This window comes from Natator depressus, chromosome 2 (assembly GCF_965152275.1).
Source record: "Natator depressus isolate rNatDep1 chromosome 2, rNatDep2.hap1, whole genome shotgun sequence".
Lineage (NCBI taxonomy): Eukaryota > Metazoa > Chordata > Testudines > Cheloniidae > Natator > Natator depressus.
The window spans coordinates 72,990,622-73,005,344 of record NC_134235.1 but is presented as its reverse complement, the minus strand read 5'-3'; the positions used below and the strand labels follow the sequence as shown (position 1 = coordinate 73,005,344).

Sequence of the window (14,723 nt, the reverse complement as noted above, 5' to 3'; positions counted from 1 at the left end):
CCTAACCTGGGCTAATAGTGTGACCTCAGATTAACAACAATAGAAGGATTTATCAAATATAACTTTTCACCATCCATGCTGTTAACTAACGTTTTGTACTTTTTGTACACCAGTGAAACTAGATGTAACTGGTTCTTGACAGTGCTAGTTCAAGCAAATCTGGGCAACCTGAATTGGGCCCAGTGTGCCCAGACTGAAACCAAACTCTGCCCTTATTTGCACTCATGTAAATCTGGAGTAACTTCACTGAACTGGATTATTTCCTTCTGCAGCCTACCCCAGATCTGCACACACATGTTACCTTCCACGTGAAGATCTCCCCATTCTCCTACTGGGGGGCAGCTGCTTTAAAAGTGAAATTTTAAACAGCGCTCAGCATTGCCCTAACCCTGCTACCATTGAAATTAAGAGAATTTAAATTGACTTCACTGGGAGCAGAGTTAGGCCAATGCTGAGCACTTCTGAAAATCCCATGCTAAATATTCACAAACTACTGAACCAGTTTTCTTCAGACTTGCCTTGTTCAGTAGATCCCATTGATATTTAATCAAGCCAAGCCTGATGACTGTAAGTAGTGTGGTATAATTCACTTTATGAAGGTTCTTTAGGAAACACCAATTTTTTTGTATTTTGTTAACTGATAAATAATAAGAGATAATATTTTAAGGCATACAAACAAGGGAACACAGCTGAACACTTAATTGTAACATTGCATTTCCACACTTCAGTAATTTATTACTCAATATCAGCATGGTACTAATAGTAGTTTTGAGGGTTTTCTTGTATAGAGTATTTATAATTTCACTGGAAGTGTGAAATCTGTGTATGATGATTCTTTCGAGGCAAACAAATCTGAATTGGTGCATTCTACTCCAACCTTCATCATCCCTTTCATGTCCACATTCTCTTCCTAGAACTATTGCATGATAAATAAAGTATTTCATATATTTATTCCTTCCCATTTGGATTACTTTGTACTTTCTCACAAAACTTGTTAAAAAGATGATTTCTGTCTTTGAATCATAGAAGCATGGAATATTAGGGTTGGAAGGGACCTCAGGATGTCAGCTAGTCCAGCACCCTGTTCAAAGCAGGACCAATCCCCAACTAAATCATCCCAGCCAGGGCTTTGTCAAGCCTGACCTTAAAAATCTCTAAGGAAGGAGATTCCACCACCACCCTAGGTAACGCATTCCAGTGCTTCACCACCCTCCTAGTCAAAAAGTTTTTCCTAATATCCAACCTAAACCTCCCCCACTGCAACTTGAGACCATTACTCCTCGTTCTGTCATCTGCTACCACTGAGAACAGTCTAGATCCATCCTCTTTGGAACCCCCTTTCAGGTAGTTGAAAGCAGCTATCAAATCCCCCCTCATTCTTCTCTTCTACAGACTAAATAATCCTAGTTCCCTCAGTCTCTCCTCATAAGTCATGTGCTCCAACCCCCTAATCATTTTTGTTGCCCTCCGCTGGACTCTTTCCAATTTTTCCACATCCTTCTTGTAGTGTGAGGCTCAAAACTGGACACAGTACTCCAGATGAGGCCTCACCAATGCCGTTCCTCGATCTGCTGGCAATGCTCCTACTTACACAGCCCAAAATGCCGTTAGCCTTCTTGGCAACAAGGGCACACTGTATCCAGCTTCTTGTCCACTGTAACCCCTAGGTCCTTTTCTACAGAACTGCTGCCTAGCCGCTCGGTCCCTAGTCTATAGCAGTGCATGGGATTCTTCCATCCTAAGTGCAGGATTCTGCACTTGTCCTTGTTGAACCTCATCAGATTTCTTTTGGCCCAATCCTCTAATTTGTCTAGGTCTCTCTGTATCCTATCCTACCCTCCAGCATATCTACCACTCCTCCCAGTTTAGTGTCATCTGCAAACTTGCTGAGGGTGCAATCCACACCATCCTCCAGATCATTAATTTGAAACTGTCCCAAATCTAGTTTGGATTATTAAAAAATCAGCAGATCAAATGGAGAAGTTTGATATAACTGAAAAATTACTCTGAAGATCAGCTGAGAACTAATATGGAGCCTAAATATATCTTTTTAAAGTACAAGATCTCCAATGGATTCATAGGAAAGCTTGTATGGCAATTGCTCATGTGAATTATGGCTAGTATCTAATATCGCAGTTTCTCCACCTTCAAAAATATTGTGTACAATACATTTATTGACTGTTCACATTCAGTTTGTTACAGGTTAAAAAATCATCCTCTCTGTAAATCAGACTGTTAATTTCCAAAATATTAACTAAATCCTTTTTTTATTTCCCCATTTTTGTTTAAACTTCATTTTTTAAATCCACCATGGCATTCGTGGGATTCATGTTTTTTTCCTTTTGATGCCTGCAATGAACCACAGGATGTGAAGCATTTATTGACTATATTATATAACTTGTCATTCTACAGCTATCAGCAACTATGCCTGGCCAGCTTCAAGTGAATTTCTTCACAGAGTGAGCAGTGCAGCTAATCACGACATCCATCTTTATCTTAAGATGAGATCATTATCTATAATAAGACACCAATTGTAAAGAGAGGAGTTCAAGCTCAAGAAAAGGCATTTTCTGCTACCTGCTTTCCACCATTCTAGGACTGTGGGGTTAGCTTCCTGCCAGGAAGTAGAGAGAAAGAGTCAAAGCTTTAAACACACAAAAATCTGTTAAGCATCATCTCATTGTTTTTTTCATCGGTCCTGATTTTCTTTATCCTCTTTTCAGATCTGTCTGTGTCTGTCTGTCCTGTGCTTATGAAAGATATCAGACAGCCCCAGATACTGACATTTGGGTTTTATCTACAGAACTGGTACAGCAGAGGGAGCAAGCTTCCTTCAGATTATTTAGTCCATCTGCTTCAACCTTGGCTTGGACCTTTAGGAGAGAGAGAATACTTCAGTCTAAAACTGTGGTTCCCAAACTGGCTTTCGGGAACCCCTGAGGGTTCACGAAATGTTACGGGGGGGGTCTCAGGAAAAAAATCCCTAATGGTGGACAGAGTTGTCCCTAGGGATCCCGGGCAGCATGGGGCCAGCAGCCCGGAGTCCCTGGACTTCCAAGAGCTAAGCAGATCAAAGCAAGCATATCTATCACTCTGAGGAGATTTAAACTTCAAGACTGCTTATAAGAAATGGAAAGGGAGGTGAATATTTTTTGCAGTTTTTAAAATTAAATAGGCAGCTGGTATTGTTTTAAAAATTATTGTGAAGAACAAGTTTAAACTTTGTTGTAACGTGCGTTGTTTGCCCGGACTGCTCAAGACCTGAATGCTCATTGTTTTCCCTTCTTTCCCAAGCTCTTCCACTGGGAGGTTGAATAAAGTTAATATCAAATTTTATATTAGAGAATTAGTGAGAGGTTGTTTTGTTTGTTTTGTTTTATTCATGGGCCAAGTAGAAGAGAGGTTCATTTGAATTGTTTCAGGGATTATCCCCTTTCCATTCTGGACAGTTGTGTGTGTGTAAATGTATTTATTTGCCTGCCTGCCTGCCTGCGTACGTTCCTACTTAGTCCTGCCATGAGTGCAGGGGACTGAACTAGATGACCTCTCGAGGTCCCCTCCAGTCCTACGATTTTATGACTCTGACTTTGGCCAGATTTACACTAAGAGCCTTTGGTCATCTGTCCAGGCAAAAATAAACAAATGGCATTTGTTGCTTCTGCTGTGCTAGAACATACTGGGAGTCTTTCTTCTGTGTGGAAGACAGCGCTTCATTGATAACTGTGCTTTAGATTCAAGGATGAGTGAGGACCATTTGCTTGACAAAGCAATTCTCACTCTGCTCTTGATCTCTGATGAGGCTAGTTTTAGTGCTTTGATTCGTGCTTACTCAGGCCGTTCCGTCTCTCTCTCAAGCGAGGATTGCAGCGTGGTGTCTCCTTTAGTAGTGTGATGCTTTATGCCAAGCGGTCTCAAACTTCATTGCACTGTGACCCCATTCTGACATCAAAAATTACTACATGACCCCAGGAGGGGGGACTGAAGCTTTAGCCCACCCAAGCCCCGCTGCCCCGGGTGTGGGGGCCAAAGCCAAAGGGCTTCAACCATGGATGGGGGGGTCTGTAATGTGAGCACTGCCACTCAGGGCTGATGCCGAAGCCTGAGCCCCTCGGGCTTCAGCTTTGGCACCGGCGGTGGGGCTCAGGCTTTGGCTTCAGCCCCAGGCGGTGGAGCTCCGACTTCAGTTTCAACCCAGGGCCCCAGCAAGCATAATGCCAGCTTTAGCGACCCCATGAAAACATGGTTGCAAACCACTTTGGAGTCCCAACCCACAGTTTGAGAACGGCTGCTTTATGCTGTCTTCACAACCTTTTGTATGTGTGCTTGGTTGCAGTGGAACCTTTAGAGCAAGAAAGATTCCTACTGTGCTCAGATGAAAGGAGTCATGTGCTGTAGTTAGCACTGCATTGAAACTTTTAAATTGTCTTTTTTCATAGACTTTTTTATAGTTGCCACTTTCGGCCTTTTGAGACATGGAATCAACAGTTGACGATATGCTTTTGTTACTTATCCACAGGCCCCTCCAGCACAGAAAAGACTTAGTGCTCAGTGGTATGGGACTCTGTGTACCCATACTAATGATTTATTTTCTATAGACCACTTATTTCTTTCAATTTTATAAAATCAAAAATTCACCTACCACAAACCATAGTGTTTGAAATTTTATTGTATTTTAGAGACATTAGATCTTGGGTTTGCCTATCAGTGTGGTCAGTTTCCAAATAGAATTTTCTCCTCATTGCAGTGGCAGATTTAGAGTTAGTGGGACCCTGTGCGCAGCTTCATTTTTGGCTCCCCCGCCCCCCCTTGGGACCCAGCCAAGAAAAAGAACATTCTCTCTTATCTCTCCCCCTCCCTGTTTTCATTCTTTTTTTTCTTCATCCTCCTCCTATATTATAAGTAATGGGAAGTAAATGAAAATAAAGTGAGGTACCTTGATTGGGGCAGGGGATTGGGGTGCAGGAGGGAGTGTGGGGGCAGTCTCTGTGAGGAAGTTTGGGTGCTGGGTTCTGGGCTGGGGCAGGGGGTTGGGGGTCAGGAGGGGAGCAGGGGTGTAGTGCTTACCTTGGGTGGCGCGGCTCCCAAAGACACCGGCACACGCCCCCCCCGGCAGTGGTTCCTAGGTGGGGGGGGAGGGTGTCTCAGTGTGCTGCTGCCCCCACAGCTCCCATTGGCCACAGACACTCCTACCCTCCACCCCGTTCAGGGGCCACTGGGACATGCCGGCCGCTTCCGGGAGTGAAGCAGCATGGAGAGAGGGAGGCAGAGTGGGCAGGGAGCCAGGGGTGCGCAGCTTCTGGGAGCAGCATGGGGCAACCAGCCACAGCATGCACGCAGCCTGCCTGCCTGAGCCCTGCTGCGCCGCTGGCCGGGACTCAGGGGGCAGGTTGTCAGATATTTGTCCTGCATTTTGGGGGGCCCCCTGTCATTGGGGTCCCCATGCCACCAAATGGTTTGTTTCATGGTAAATCCACTCCTGCCTCATGAGTGTTTGGAGCAGGTGTAACTGAAGCAGGAGTTCTCTGGTAGTTCTGTCAGGGAAACGTTGACACTTAGTTTCTAAAGACTAGCTCCTTTGGTACAGTGCTGCTCTTATTGCCTTGATATAAAACTGTATCAAAATGTAGTAAGTGAGTTTCAAACAAATTGAGTGTACAGCTATATCTGGTAAATAATGGTTTTAGAAAGTACAAGGTATGTTCTCATGGCCTTTCAGTAGCTTCTGGTTTCTTCTTTATATTTTGTTGTATTTTGTTGCTGGGTCAGTAGTAAGCAGTGTTATCATGGCCTCATGCAGATTTGATAAGCTTTGCCTCTTGTAGAAAAGAAAGTGCTCACTGTTTCTATGGCATCTCTTGGGTTGGCAGAAAGGGTGCTAGGAACTACTCTGTGTGCTTTTTCCATTTTTGTTAGTTTGCTTGCTGAAAGATGTGGAGAGGATACTAGTATCTTTTAAAAAGTTGGGTAATGTTGGATTTTTTTAATATAATAAATGCTGTATTTTACTAAGGAATAGATTTTTTTTTAAAGCTGTGTTTGATATGTATTTGGCAAATAGCTCTATAACACTAATCCTCCTCTTTGTTACTCTGAGACAGAAAGCTGTTCCATTCATGGCTCCTAATTAGCTGGAAAAATACTTGCTTGGTATAACTAAGAGTGTGTTTGGTCCCTGAGCATTTGGTTGTTAGCCTGCTGAGGACCTTGGTTTAGCACCATAGTCTGATGGCTCATGCATGCCGCATTGTAATCTTGCAAAATTTGTATGATTCTGGTGCATAACAGGGTCTCTTTACATAAACTGGGAAAACTTAATATTGTTAATCAAGAAGGGCTGCATCTTTAGAAGCAATGAGGATTTAGAAAATGGTGTTATCCATTCGATGAAGGGAGGGAATGAGATCTGTGTTTTAAAAAGAGGGCTTGATCTTCAGCTGCTCTGCCTTTCCACCTCCCCTGTTTCTAGGCAGCCAGGAGCAGAGCCAGCCCAAGCATAAGATAGAACAGCCCCAGGGCCGGTCTAACACTGGCTGGCAGGGTCTCCTAGAAGCCATTCTGGCCTAATATGCCCAAAACACAGCAAGATCTGGGCACACGCCATACAGATGCATCTCCATTTCAGACTATCTTGACATATCCACTACACAGAGATAGTGAGCAGGTGGCCTAAAGCCTGCTACCTGGAGAATCCTTAAATCAGGGGAATTATCAGCTGCTCCCATAAAGCAGCTTTACATCCTCTTTGAACTGCTGGAGAGGTGCGAATGGGATTAGTGTGGGCTGAATATGTGGCCCAATGTTTGGGAAATATATAAAAAGGGTAGACTTGCTTGAAAGTAAGCCATTTATTCATATTTTTCACTTCAACAAAATTAGTGACCTGAAAATATGATTCATTCTGGGCAGGTTACATTTATGACCTGAGGCATCTTAAATTTATGCCACCGTGATTGAATCCATACACAGAATCATAGAAATTGGAAATGAAAAAATCCAGTCCAACCCCTGTCAATGCACGATTGCTCCATAAAGTATATTGTCAAGTGCTTTGTCCCATCTGGTTATTAACATGTATTATTATTAATAATATAACTTGGATAGCACCTTAACTTTAAATATACTGTATAAATATAGGATATGACTCTGCAAAACTGTTTAATAGGCTGGCAGGAGATGTTCCTACTGGAAAATGGTAAGTGGATTTTATTGACTCACTGGTGAAGGTGGGTCAGTAACCCACCTGGATATTAAAGAGGTCAGAGTGGCTGAGTAGTTCTTGGGGAGGAACTCTGAGCCTCAGAGTGGATTGTGGAGGAGCTTGTCTAGATTAATTTAAAGTAACATGAATAAAGTCAGACGGGGATATGTTTGGATCACATGGTGGAAGGCTCCTACTCACAACTTACTCTTAAAAGAGCTAGTTGAGGTGTTCACTGGACCATTAATTTTGAGTAAGGGCAGGTCTACACTACAGCCAGGATCGACGCTCTGAGATCAATCCACCAGCAGTCCATTTAACAGGGTCTAGTGAAGACCCACCAAATCGACAGCAGATGGCTCTCCAGTCAACCCCTGTACTTTACCACCGACGAGAAGAGTAAGGTAAGTTGATGGGAGAGTTTCTCCTGTTGACCCCTAGCAGTGTAGACCCTGCGGTAACTCGACCTAAGGTACGTCGACTCCAGCTGTGTTATTCACGTAACTGGAGTTGTTTAGCGTAGGTCGACTTACTGCAGTAGTGTAGACATAGCCTAAGTCTTGGAACACGGGGAAGTTCCAGAAGTGTGGAAGAACACTAATGTGCCAATATTTTAAAAGGGGAAATGGAGTGACCTGGGTAATTATAGTCCTGTCAGTCTGACATCAATCCAGGAGCAGCTGATATGGGATTTTTTAAATAAAGAATTAAAGGAGGGTAATACGGTTAATGCCAATTAACATAGGTTTATGGAAAATATATCCTGTCAAACTAATTAGATTTTTTTATGAGATTACAAGTTTGGTTGATAAAGATTATAGTGTTGATGTTATAGACTTCTCTAAAGCATTTGACTTGATACCACACAACATTTTGATTAAAAAATTAGAACAATATAAAATTAACATGGCACACATTAGATGTATTAAAAGCTGGCTAACTTATAGGTCTCAGAATGTGATTGTAAATAGGGAATCATCATTGAGCAGGTGTGTTTCTAGGGATTGGTTCTTGGTCCAACTCGATTGAATATTTTTATCAATGCCCTGGAAGAAAACATAAAATCATCACTGAAGTTTGCAGATGACACAAAAATTGAGGGAGTGGTAAAGAAGGAACAGGACAGGTCACTGATACAGAATTATCTGGATTGCTTGGTAAGTGAGCATAAGCAAACAATATGTGTTTTAATATGGCTGAATTTAAATGTGTACATCTAAGAACAAAGAATGTAGGCCACACTTACAGGATGGGAGACTCTATCTTGGGAAGCTGTGATTCTGAAAAAGATTTGGGTGTTGTGGTGGATAATGCACTGAACATGAGCTCCCAGTGTGTTGCTGTGTGTGGCCAAAAGAGCTAATGCAATCCTGGGATGCATAAATAGGGAATCTTGAGTAGGAACAGAGAGGTTGTCTTACCTTTGTATTAATTACCACTGCTGGAATACCGTGTACAGTTCTGGTGTTTGCAATTCAAGAATGATGTTGATAAGTTGCAGAGGATTCAGAGAAGAGCCGTAAGAATGATTAAAGGATTAGAAAACATGCTGTAAGTTGTAGATTAAAAGAGCTCAACCTCATAGATTCATAGACTTTAAGGCTTTAAGGCCAGAACGGATCATCGTGATCATCTAGTCTGATCTCCTGCACATGGCAGGCCAAAGAACCTCACCCACCCACTCCTGTAGTAGACTCCTAACCTCTCTCTGAGTTACTGAAGTCCTCAAATCATGATTTAAAGACTTCAAGTTACAAAGAATCCACCATTTACTCTGCCAAATATCAGATCAGTTAGACTCTGAGCATTTGGGCAAGACCCACCAGGCAGAGACGTGGGAAAGAATTCTCTGGAGTAACTCAGAGCCCTCCCCATCTAGTGCCCCATCTCTGGCCACTGGGGATTTTTACGACAAGCTGTCGCAGATGGGCCACATACCATTGTAGGCAGTCTCATCATTCCATTCCCTCCATAAACTTATCACGCTCAGTCTTGAAGTCAGTCGGTTTTTTGCCGCTGCTGTTCCCCTTGAAAGGCTGTTCCAGAACTTCACTCCTCTGATGGTTAGAAATCTTCATCTAATTTCAAGCCTAAAGAGATTGATAGCCAGTTTATATCTATTTGTTCTTGTGTCAGCATTGGCACTTAACTTAAATAACTCCTCTCCCTCCCTGATATTTATCCCTGTGATGTATTTACAGAGAGCAATCCCCTCAGCCTTCATTTGGGTACGCTAAACAAGCCGGGCTCCCAGAGTCTCCTCTCATAAGGTAGGTTTTCCATTCCTCTGATCATCCTATTTATCTCAACGCAGAGAAGATTAAGGGATGACTTGATTACAGTATATAACTACCTAGATGAGGAACAAGTATTTGATAATGGGCTCTTCATTCTAGCAGAGAAAGGTATAACTCTATCCAGTGTCTAGAAGTTGAAGCTAGACAAATCAGACTGGAAATAAGGCAACACATTTTTAACAATGAGGATAATTAATAATTGGAACAATTCCAAGGGTTGTGGTGGATTCTCCATCACTGGCAACTTTGAAATCAAGAGTGGCCGTTTTTCTATAAAATATGGTCGAGGAATTATTTTGAGGAAGTTCGCTGGTCTGTGTTATACATGAGGTCAGAATAGATGATTGCAATGGTCCCTTCTGGCCTTGTAATCTGTGAATTTTATAAGCAATCCTCACTCAAGTCATCCCACTGAGGTTAATGGGACTACTTGTAAGAGCAAAGACTCCTCTTGTGAGTAAGATTTGTGCAGGATATGGCCAATAGGGTAATTCGCATTCTCTGCTCCAGTGATCTCAAAATCTAAGATTGTCGAGACAAATAAATTCAAGACATTGGAAAACAAGAGAAGACAAGGAATAAATTTTGTGCACTTTGTAAATAGTTGAACACAAAGGGACAGATTGTGCCAATTAGGCACGGGCCTAAATTAGGGGTGGGACAACAGTCATACTGTCCCCAGGCACAGGAGAGACTGTGATATGTCTATGCTTGTTTTTCCTATTAAGAAAAACTTGGTATCAGCATATAGTCTAATATATATATATATCAATTCCAGTAGCATAATGAGCATTGATGTGCAATAATGCTTTGCAATTCTAAGCCTTGCACCCTGCTACAAGGTAAGTAAACTTTATTCACAGGTCACAATTTTGGGGAACTAAGACAAAGACAAGTTAAATGGCTTCTGCAATTCTACAGTCCATGACATGCTTTTCATTTGGTGGCGTTTTTAAAGCTCTGTGTTCACATATGTGCAATGTTTGCTAAAGGTAGCAAAGGTTGGGGATTTGAAACAGCTTGTTTGACTCTTGAGGCATCTTATTGTCAGCTAGTACAGCCTTCAATATTTGTATATTACTGCCAGTTCTTCCAGAGTACTGAAACACAAACTGTAGCAGACTCTAATTTGTGAGGAGCTGCTAGTTTAGTATATGTGGGACTTAAAGTGGAAATGGCTATGCAGTCCTTTGTTTTTATCAAACCTTACCTCCCCCAATTGCTTGCAGAAGAGCAGGGCAGATGAGTAATACAAGATTTGCACATTTTCAACAATGAGGACTGACAGCTGCGGTAATGGTTATTAGCTCACAGGAGATAGTGCAGGTGTACTGCCTTCCCTACAAATGCACACATCTTTACATTCCTAAGATGACTGCCTTTTAGGTCTTGTCGGGAGAAGTTTCTGTTGTCAGAGGATCAAGAGTCTCTATTGACTAATAGTCTTGGATATGTGCGGCAACAAAATGGTGATGTTTATTACCAGAGTGATATTCTGTGGAACTGTGGGCACTTTCCAGTATAGATTTGTAACCCACACACTTCCTGGGTGTGGTATTCTGTCCCCTCTAGTGGCACTGAGACCACTTAGAGATTAATGAGTCTGTTACAGCCTCAGATAAGGGCTAAATGGCTTTTAACTCATGCAGTAGAGGCTCAGGCATTTAGCTCCAGAGGTCCCAGTTTCAATCCTGACCACCGAGGTCTGTCAGTGTTACAGACTCACTTGCAAAAACCTGAGCTGTTTTCTTTGTTAGCATGAATTATTGCAAATACATGGTAATTTTTGTTATGCAGACGGTTCAGTCCCTCAGCTCCAGTGTTCTGAAATATTTGGGACCTTGTCTGTGCTACAAAATAGAGCCATTGCTGACAACAGTTGTTTGCAGCTGAAGTGGTGCTGAGCACAGTTTGTCTACACTTGTCTACAGTTGAACTTGGCCTGTGTTCAGCAGTGGTTCAGCTGAAAACTTGGTTAGCGTCTCTTATCAGCAACAGTTCTATTTTGTAGATCAGACAAAGGCCTAAGACTCTGTAAAATACAAAGCTTTGCTATGTTATCATTGTGTGCAAATTGGCTTGACTACAAATTGACATTTTCCAAGATACATCTGAAAACGTTCAGTAATTCAAATGCTTTACCCAGAGTCTTGTGGCTTGTTGCATTCTCACTTAGTGTGACGTTTGAGATAAGAAACTCTTGTTTGCAACCAATATCTAACTGAATGCATATTTACAAATTAAAAAATGGGTAATATTAAAGGGTTTGTATCGGCACGCATGACTGCTGATTATTGCTATTATCTGCTAATATTATTGACTTTCTGGGTTGTCACCTTGTATGCTATCATTAATCAGCTGTCTGTATATTTCATATGCAGTATCAGGGTGCTGGCTTCTGAACAAATATGCAATTTGTGGTAGTAATTTATCCGTAGGCAGATACAAATTTACTAAGGGGTATTTCCTAGATGTTTTGTGTTTGATATCTGGTAAAATGATCTTTTTGTTTTTTACACACTGTCCCTCTATATAGATCTCTCTGCACAGGCAGGGCTGCTGTAAGCTTCCAGATATGATCTCCTGCCAAAGCCTGATATGACAACTATGTGAAACAGCACAGAGAGGTTGAGAGGCTCCTCCTTCCCTCCCTCTGGAACTGCCTGCGTTAGTAACCATCTGAAGATAATGCTGACTTGTGATCTTATTTCATAGAGATATATAATCAGTGATTCCAGGGTTCAAACTCAAAGGCATTGCCGTTGACTAATATTAGACCTGGCCCAAGCAATACTATCAGCTACCTCTCCACTGCCCATAGGCAGGCATTGACAGTTTGCCATTTCAGTTCTTATGTGCTGCGACAGCATGTTTTCCAAATCCTATGTATTTTTAAAACAGGTTTGAAAGGAAGGCTTGGATTTTTTAGTTTATGCAAGCTAAGTTAGTTTCCTAACTGTAAAACACCATGTTCAGTGGAAAATGTGATTAAAATTGCAATTTGATTTCTGTAAATAATGCTTCTTGTAATTTGTAAAAGAGGGGGTTGTTTTATTTAAATGAATACCTTTAAAAAACCTGCGTGCAGACTACATTGTATTAATTTTGCAGGTTTAGTGTTTTGAGAAACAGAATAGCTGCTGAGCTCTGTTGCTGCAGGCTCTCAGGAATGTCAGTCACAGAACATTCCTTCCCTGGGCAGCCAAGTTTGGAAGTCAGTTAATTCCTGGGTGCAAAAGAGTGTGTCTGTGTGGAGGGGAGACAATGAGAACAGAAGGCTTTGTTTTCCGTGTCTGTCTATAACAACACTCGGTGAAAGCATCTCCTTTCATCCTGCAGAAGACAGGTAAAAGACAGCTGAATGAATCTGTATTAGACATCTAATCTAAGAGGAAGTAGAAAAACCGTGGGGGTGAGTATGGGGGTGGAGTGGCAAGGGAAGAGAGAAAGGGAGTGTACCAGAGTGCCTGTGATTGGTAAGCTTTGCAAAGGCATCTGCCAGCCGGACTTCAGTGGAATGTGAAACCAAATCATTTACAAGTTAAAGATAGACACAGAATACACAGCATGTTGAGCCAGGATTAAATTCACCCCTCTCTGCCGAGCTTCTCACAGAGTTCTGTTTTGTCAGCTTTCCTCTGTCTATGTTAAGGACTTTATTAGTACTTCTTTAAATATAAAACAACTCTGGATTCATTGGAATTATTAAGGTGGCATAGGAAATCATGGTGCATACTGAAGAGTAAGTAGAAAGTTGTCTTTTGGATACAACTTCATTACAGCGAGTTCATGGGGCTTTTCTGTCTTGGGATTCATGACAGTTCAGCAGTATATTTAAGATGAGATATGTTTTTAGGTAATGTTCCTTGTTGCCATTCATGACTTATTTGGATTTTATGTTTCACTGAGCTGGAATTACACAACTGTACTTGTTTTGACATGTTTAATACATTTTTACACTTTCATAATCTCAGCTTTATAGTTGTGAATGGAGTTTTCCTGTGATTTTTCCCCTACCCATACTTTTAGTCTATTCATCGGTAAGATTTGCTGTTTGTTGTAAATCGTGCTTCACCAAAGTTGAAATAACCTTTTTTTTCCATGGTTAGAAGGAAGGTAATCATTACTGTAGCGTTCTTCTGATTGTGAATTGTTCATTGTTTCATTTATCTGCCATTTTCTAATGTGTAAATTGTGAACACAACACAGGTTTCATTACTTATACTAGTCCTCTTGTCTCCTTTCCCCCCTCCCCGCAAATGCTATTACTTGTCATTGTATAGCTTTCACTGTGGGCTGTTTTGTTTTCTCTGAACAAAGTCATTTTTAGGTTAATTCAAAAATATGGTGATATTTCCTTAAAAAGTGTGGAAATATAGAAAGGTTTAGGATGCCATTGTTCGGTTTAACAATTTATCAAAAATAAGTAGGTACTATATCTCACAGATGTGCCGTTTTATTGAGCAGAGATACTTTGAGCTTTTGTTTAAATAATTTCTTATATGTTTCTGACAAAGCTGATGGTTTTTGTATGAGACAAAATGGGCTTTTTAGTATCAGAAAGTCAGCAAGGCGTTTGTTTCCTAGTAAGAACTTATATTCCAAGGATTTCATATAAAACTGATTTTTTATCAGAATTTTGGAAGTGCATTTTTCAGCGTTCTGTGTGCAAATTTGACTTTTGTAAAATGTAACTCCTGGCTTAAACTTTTGAGTCAGCATACCCAAACTTATACAGAATTTCTTTGGCATAAATGCTGCCCATAATAGTCATGGGGAGCAGGGTACTTTTTATAGAGAAATAAAAGTCCTGCCATTGTTGCTTATAGACAGAGTGTAGCTTAAGAGTTATTTAATGCTACAAGTCAGTCTTTGCCTTGCAAAATATACTGAGCTGCACTTGACTGAAAGAAACATATCTCTTTCATTTGAAGGAAAGATGAGGTACCTAGTAGCTGTTACCCCTTTGCTGATTGACTCATTTCATTTATATCAGTCAACTTTGCAGAATTTTATAATATCGTTGGCATTTTTTGTGTCAGCAAGTCAAATAAAAGATAATTTCTGCTTTGATTATGTAGGTTGTATTGAATTGCATGAATTAAATCAAGAGGTGGAGGCGTGGGAGAAACTGCAGAACTCTTAAGGCAAATCTGAAAACAAATGTAAGAAGAAGTAATGACAAATATGCTACTGTGGTGTTGGGGCAGATGCTCAGCATTGAAGTC

The 14,723-nt window shown here is 41.2% G+C and overlaps 1 protein-coding gene across 5 annotated transcripts in view; it reads left to right on the top strand.

The window, feature by feature from the left end:
• The window catches only part of DTNA (dystrobrevin alpha), a 297,368-nt gene that overhangs the window by 50,669 nt on the left and 231,976 nt on the right, over nucleotides 1-14,723 (top strand). For 4 of the 5 annotated variants that reach the window (XM_074944416.1, XM_074944418.1, XM_074944417.1 and 1 more), the window contains exon 2: nucleotides 9,400-9,468. The exons of the other annotated variant lie outside the window; for it this stretch is intronic. In XM_074944416.1, the coding sequence (XP_074800517.1) occupies nucleotides 9,400-9,468 (69 nt within the window). The remainder of the gene's footprint in view (nucleotides 1-9,399; nucleotides 9,469-14,723) is intronic. 5 annotated transcript variants of the gene reach the window in all.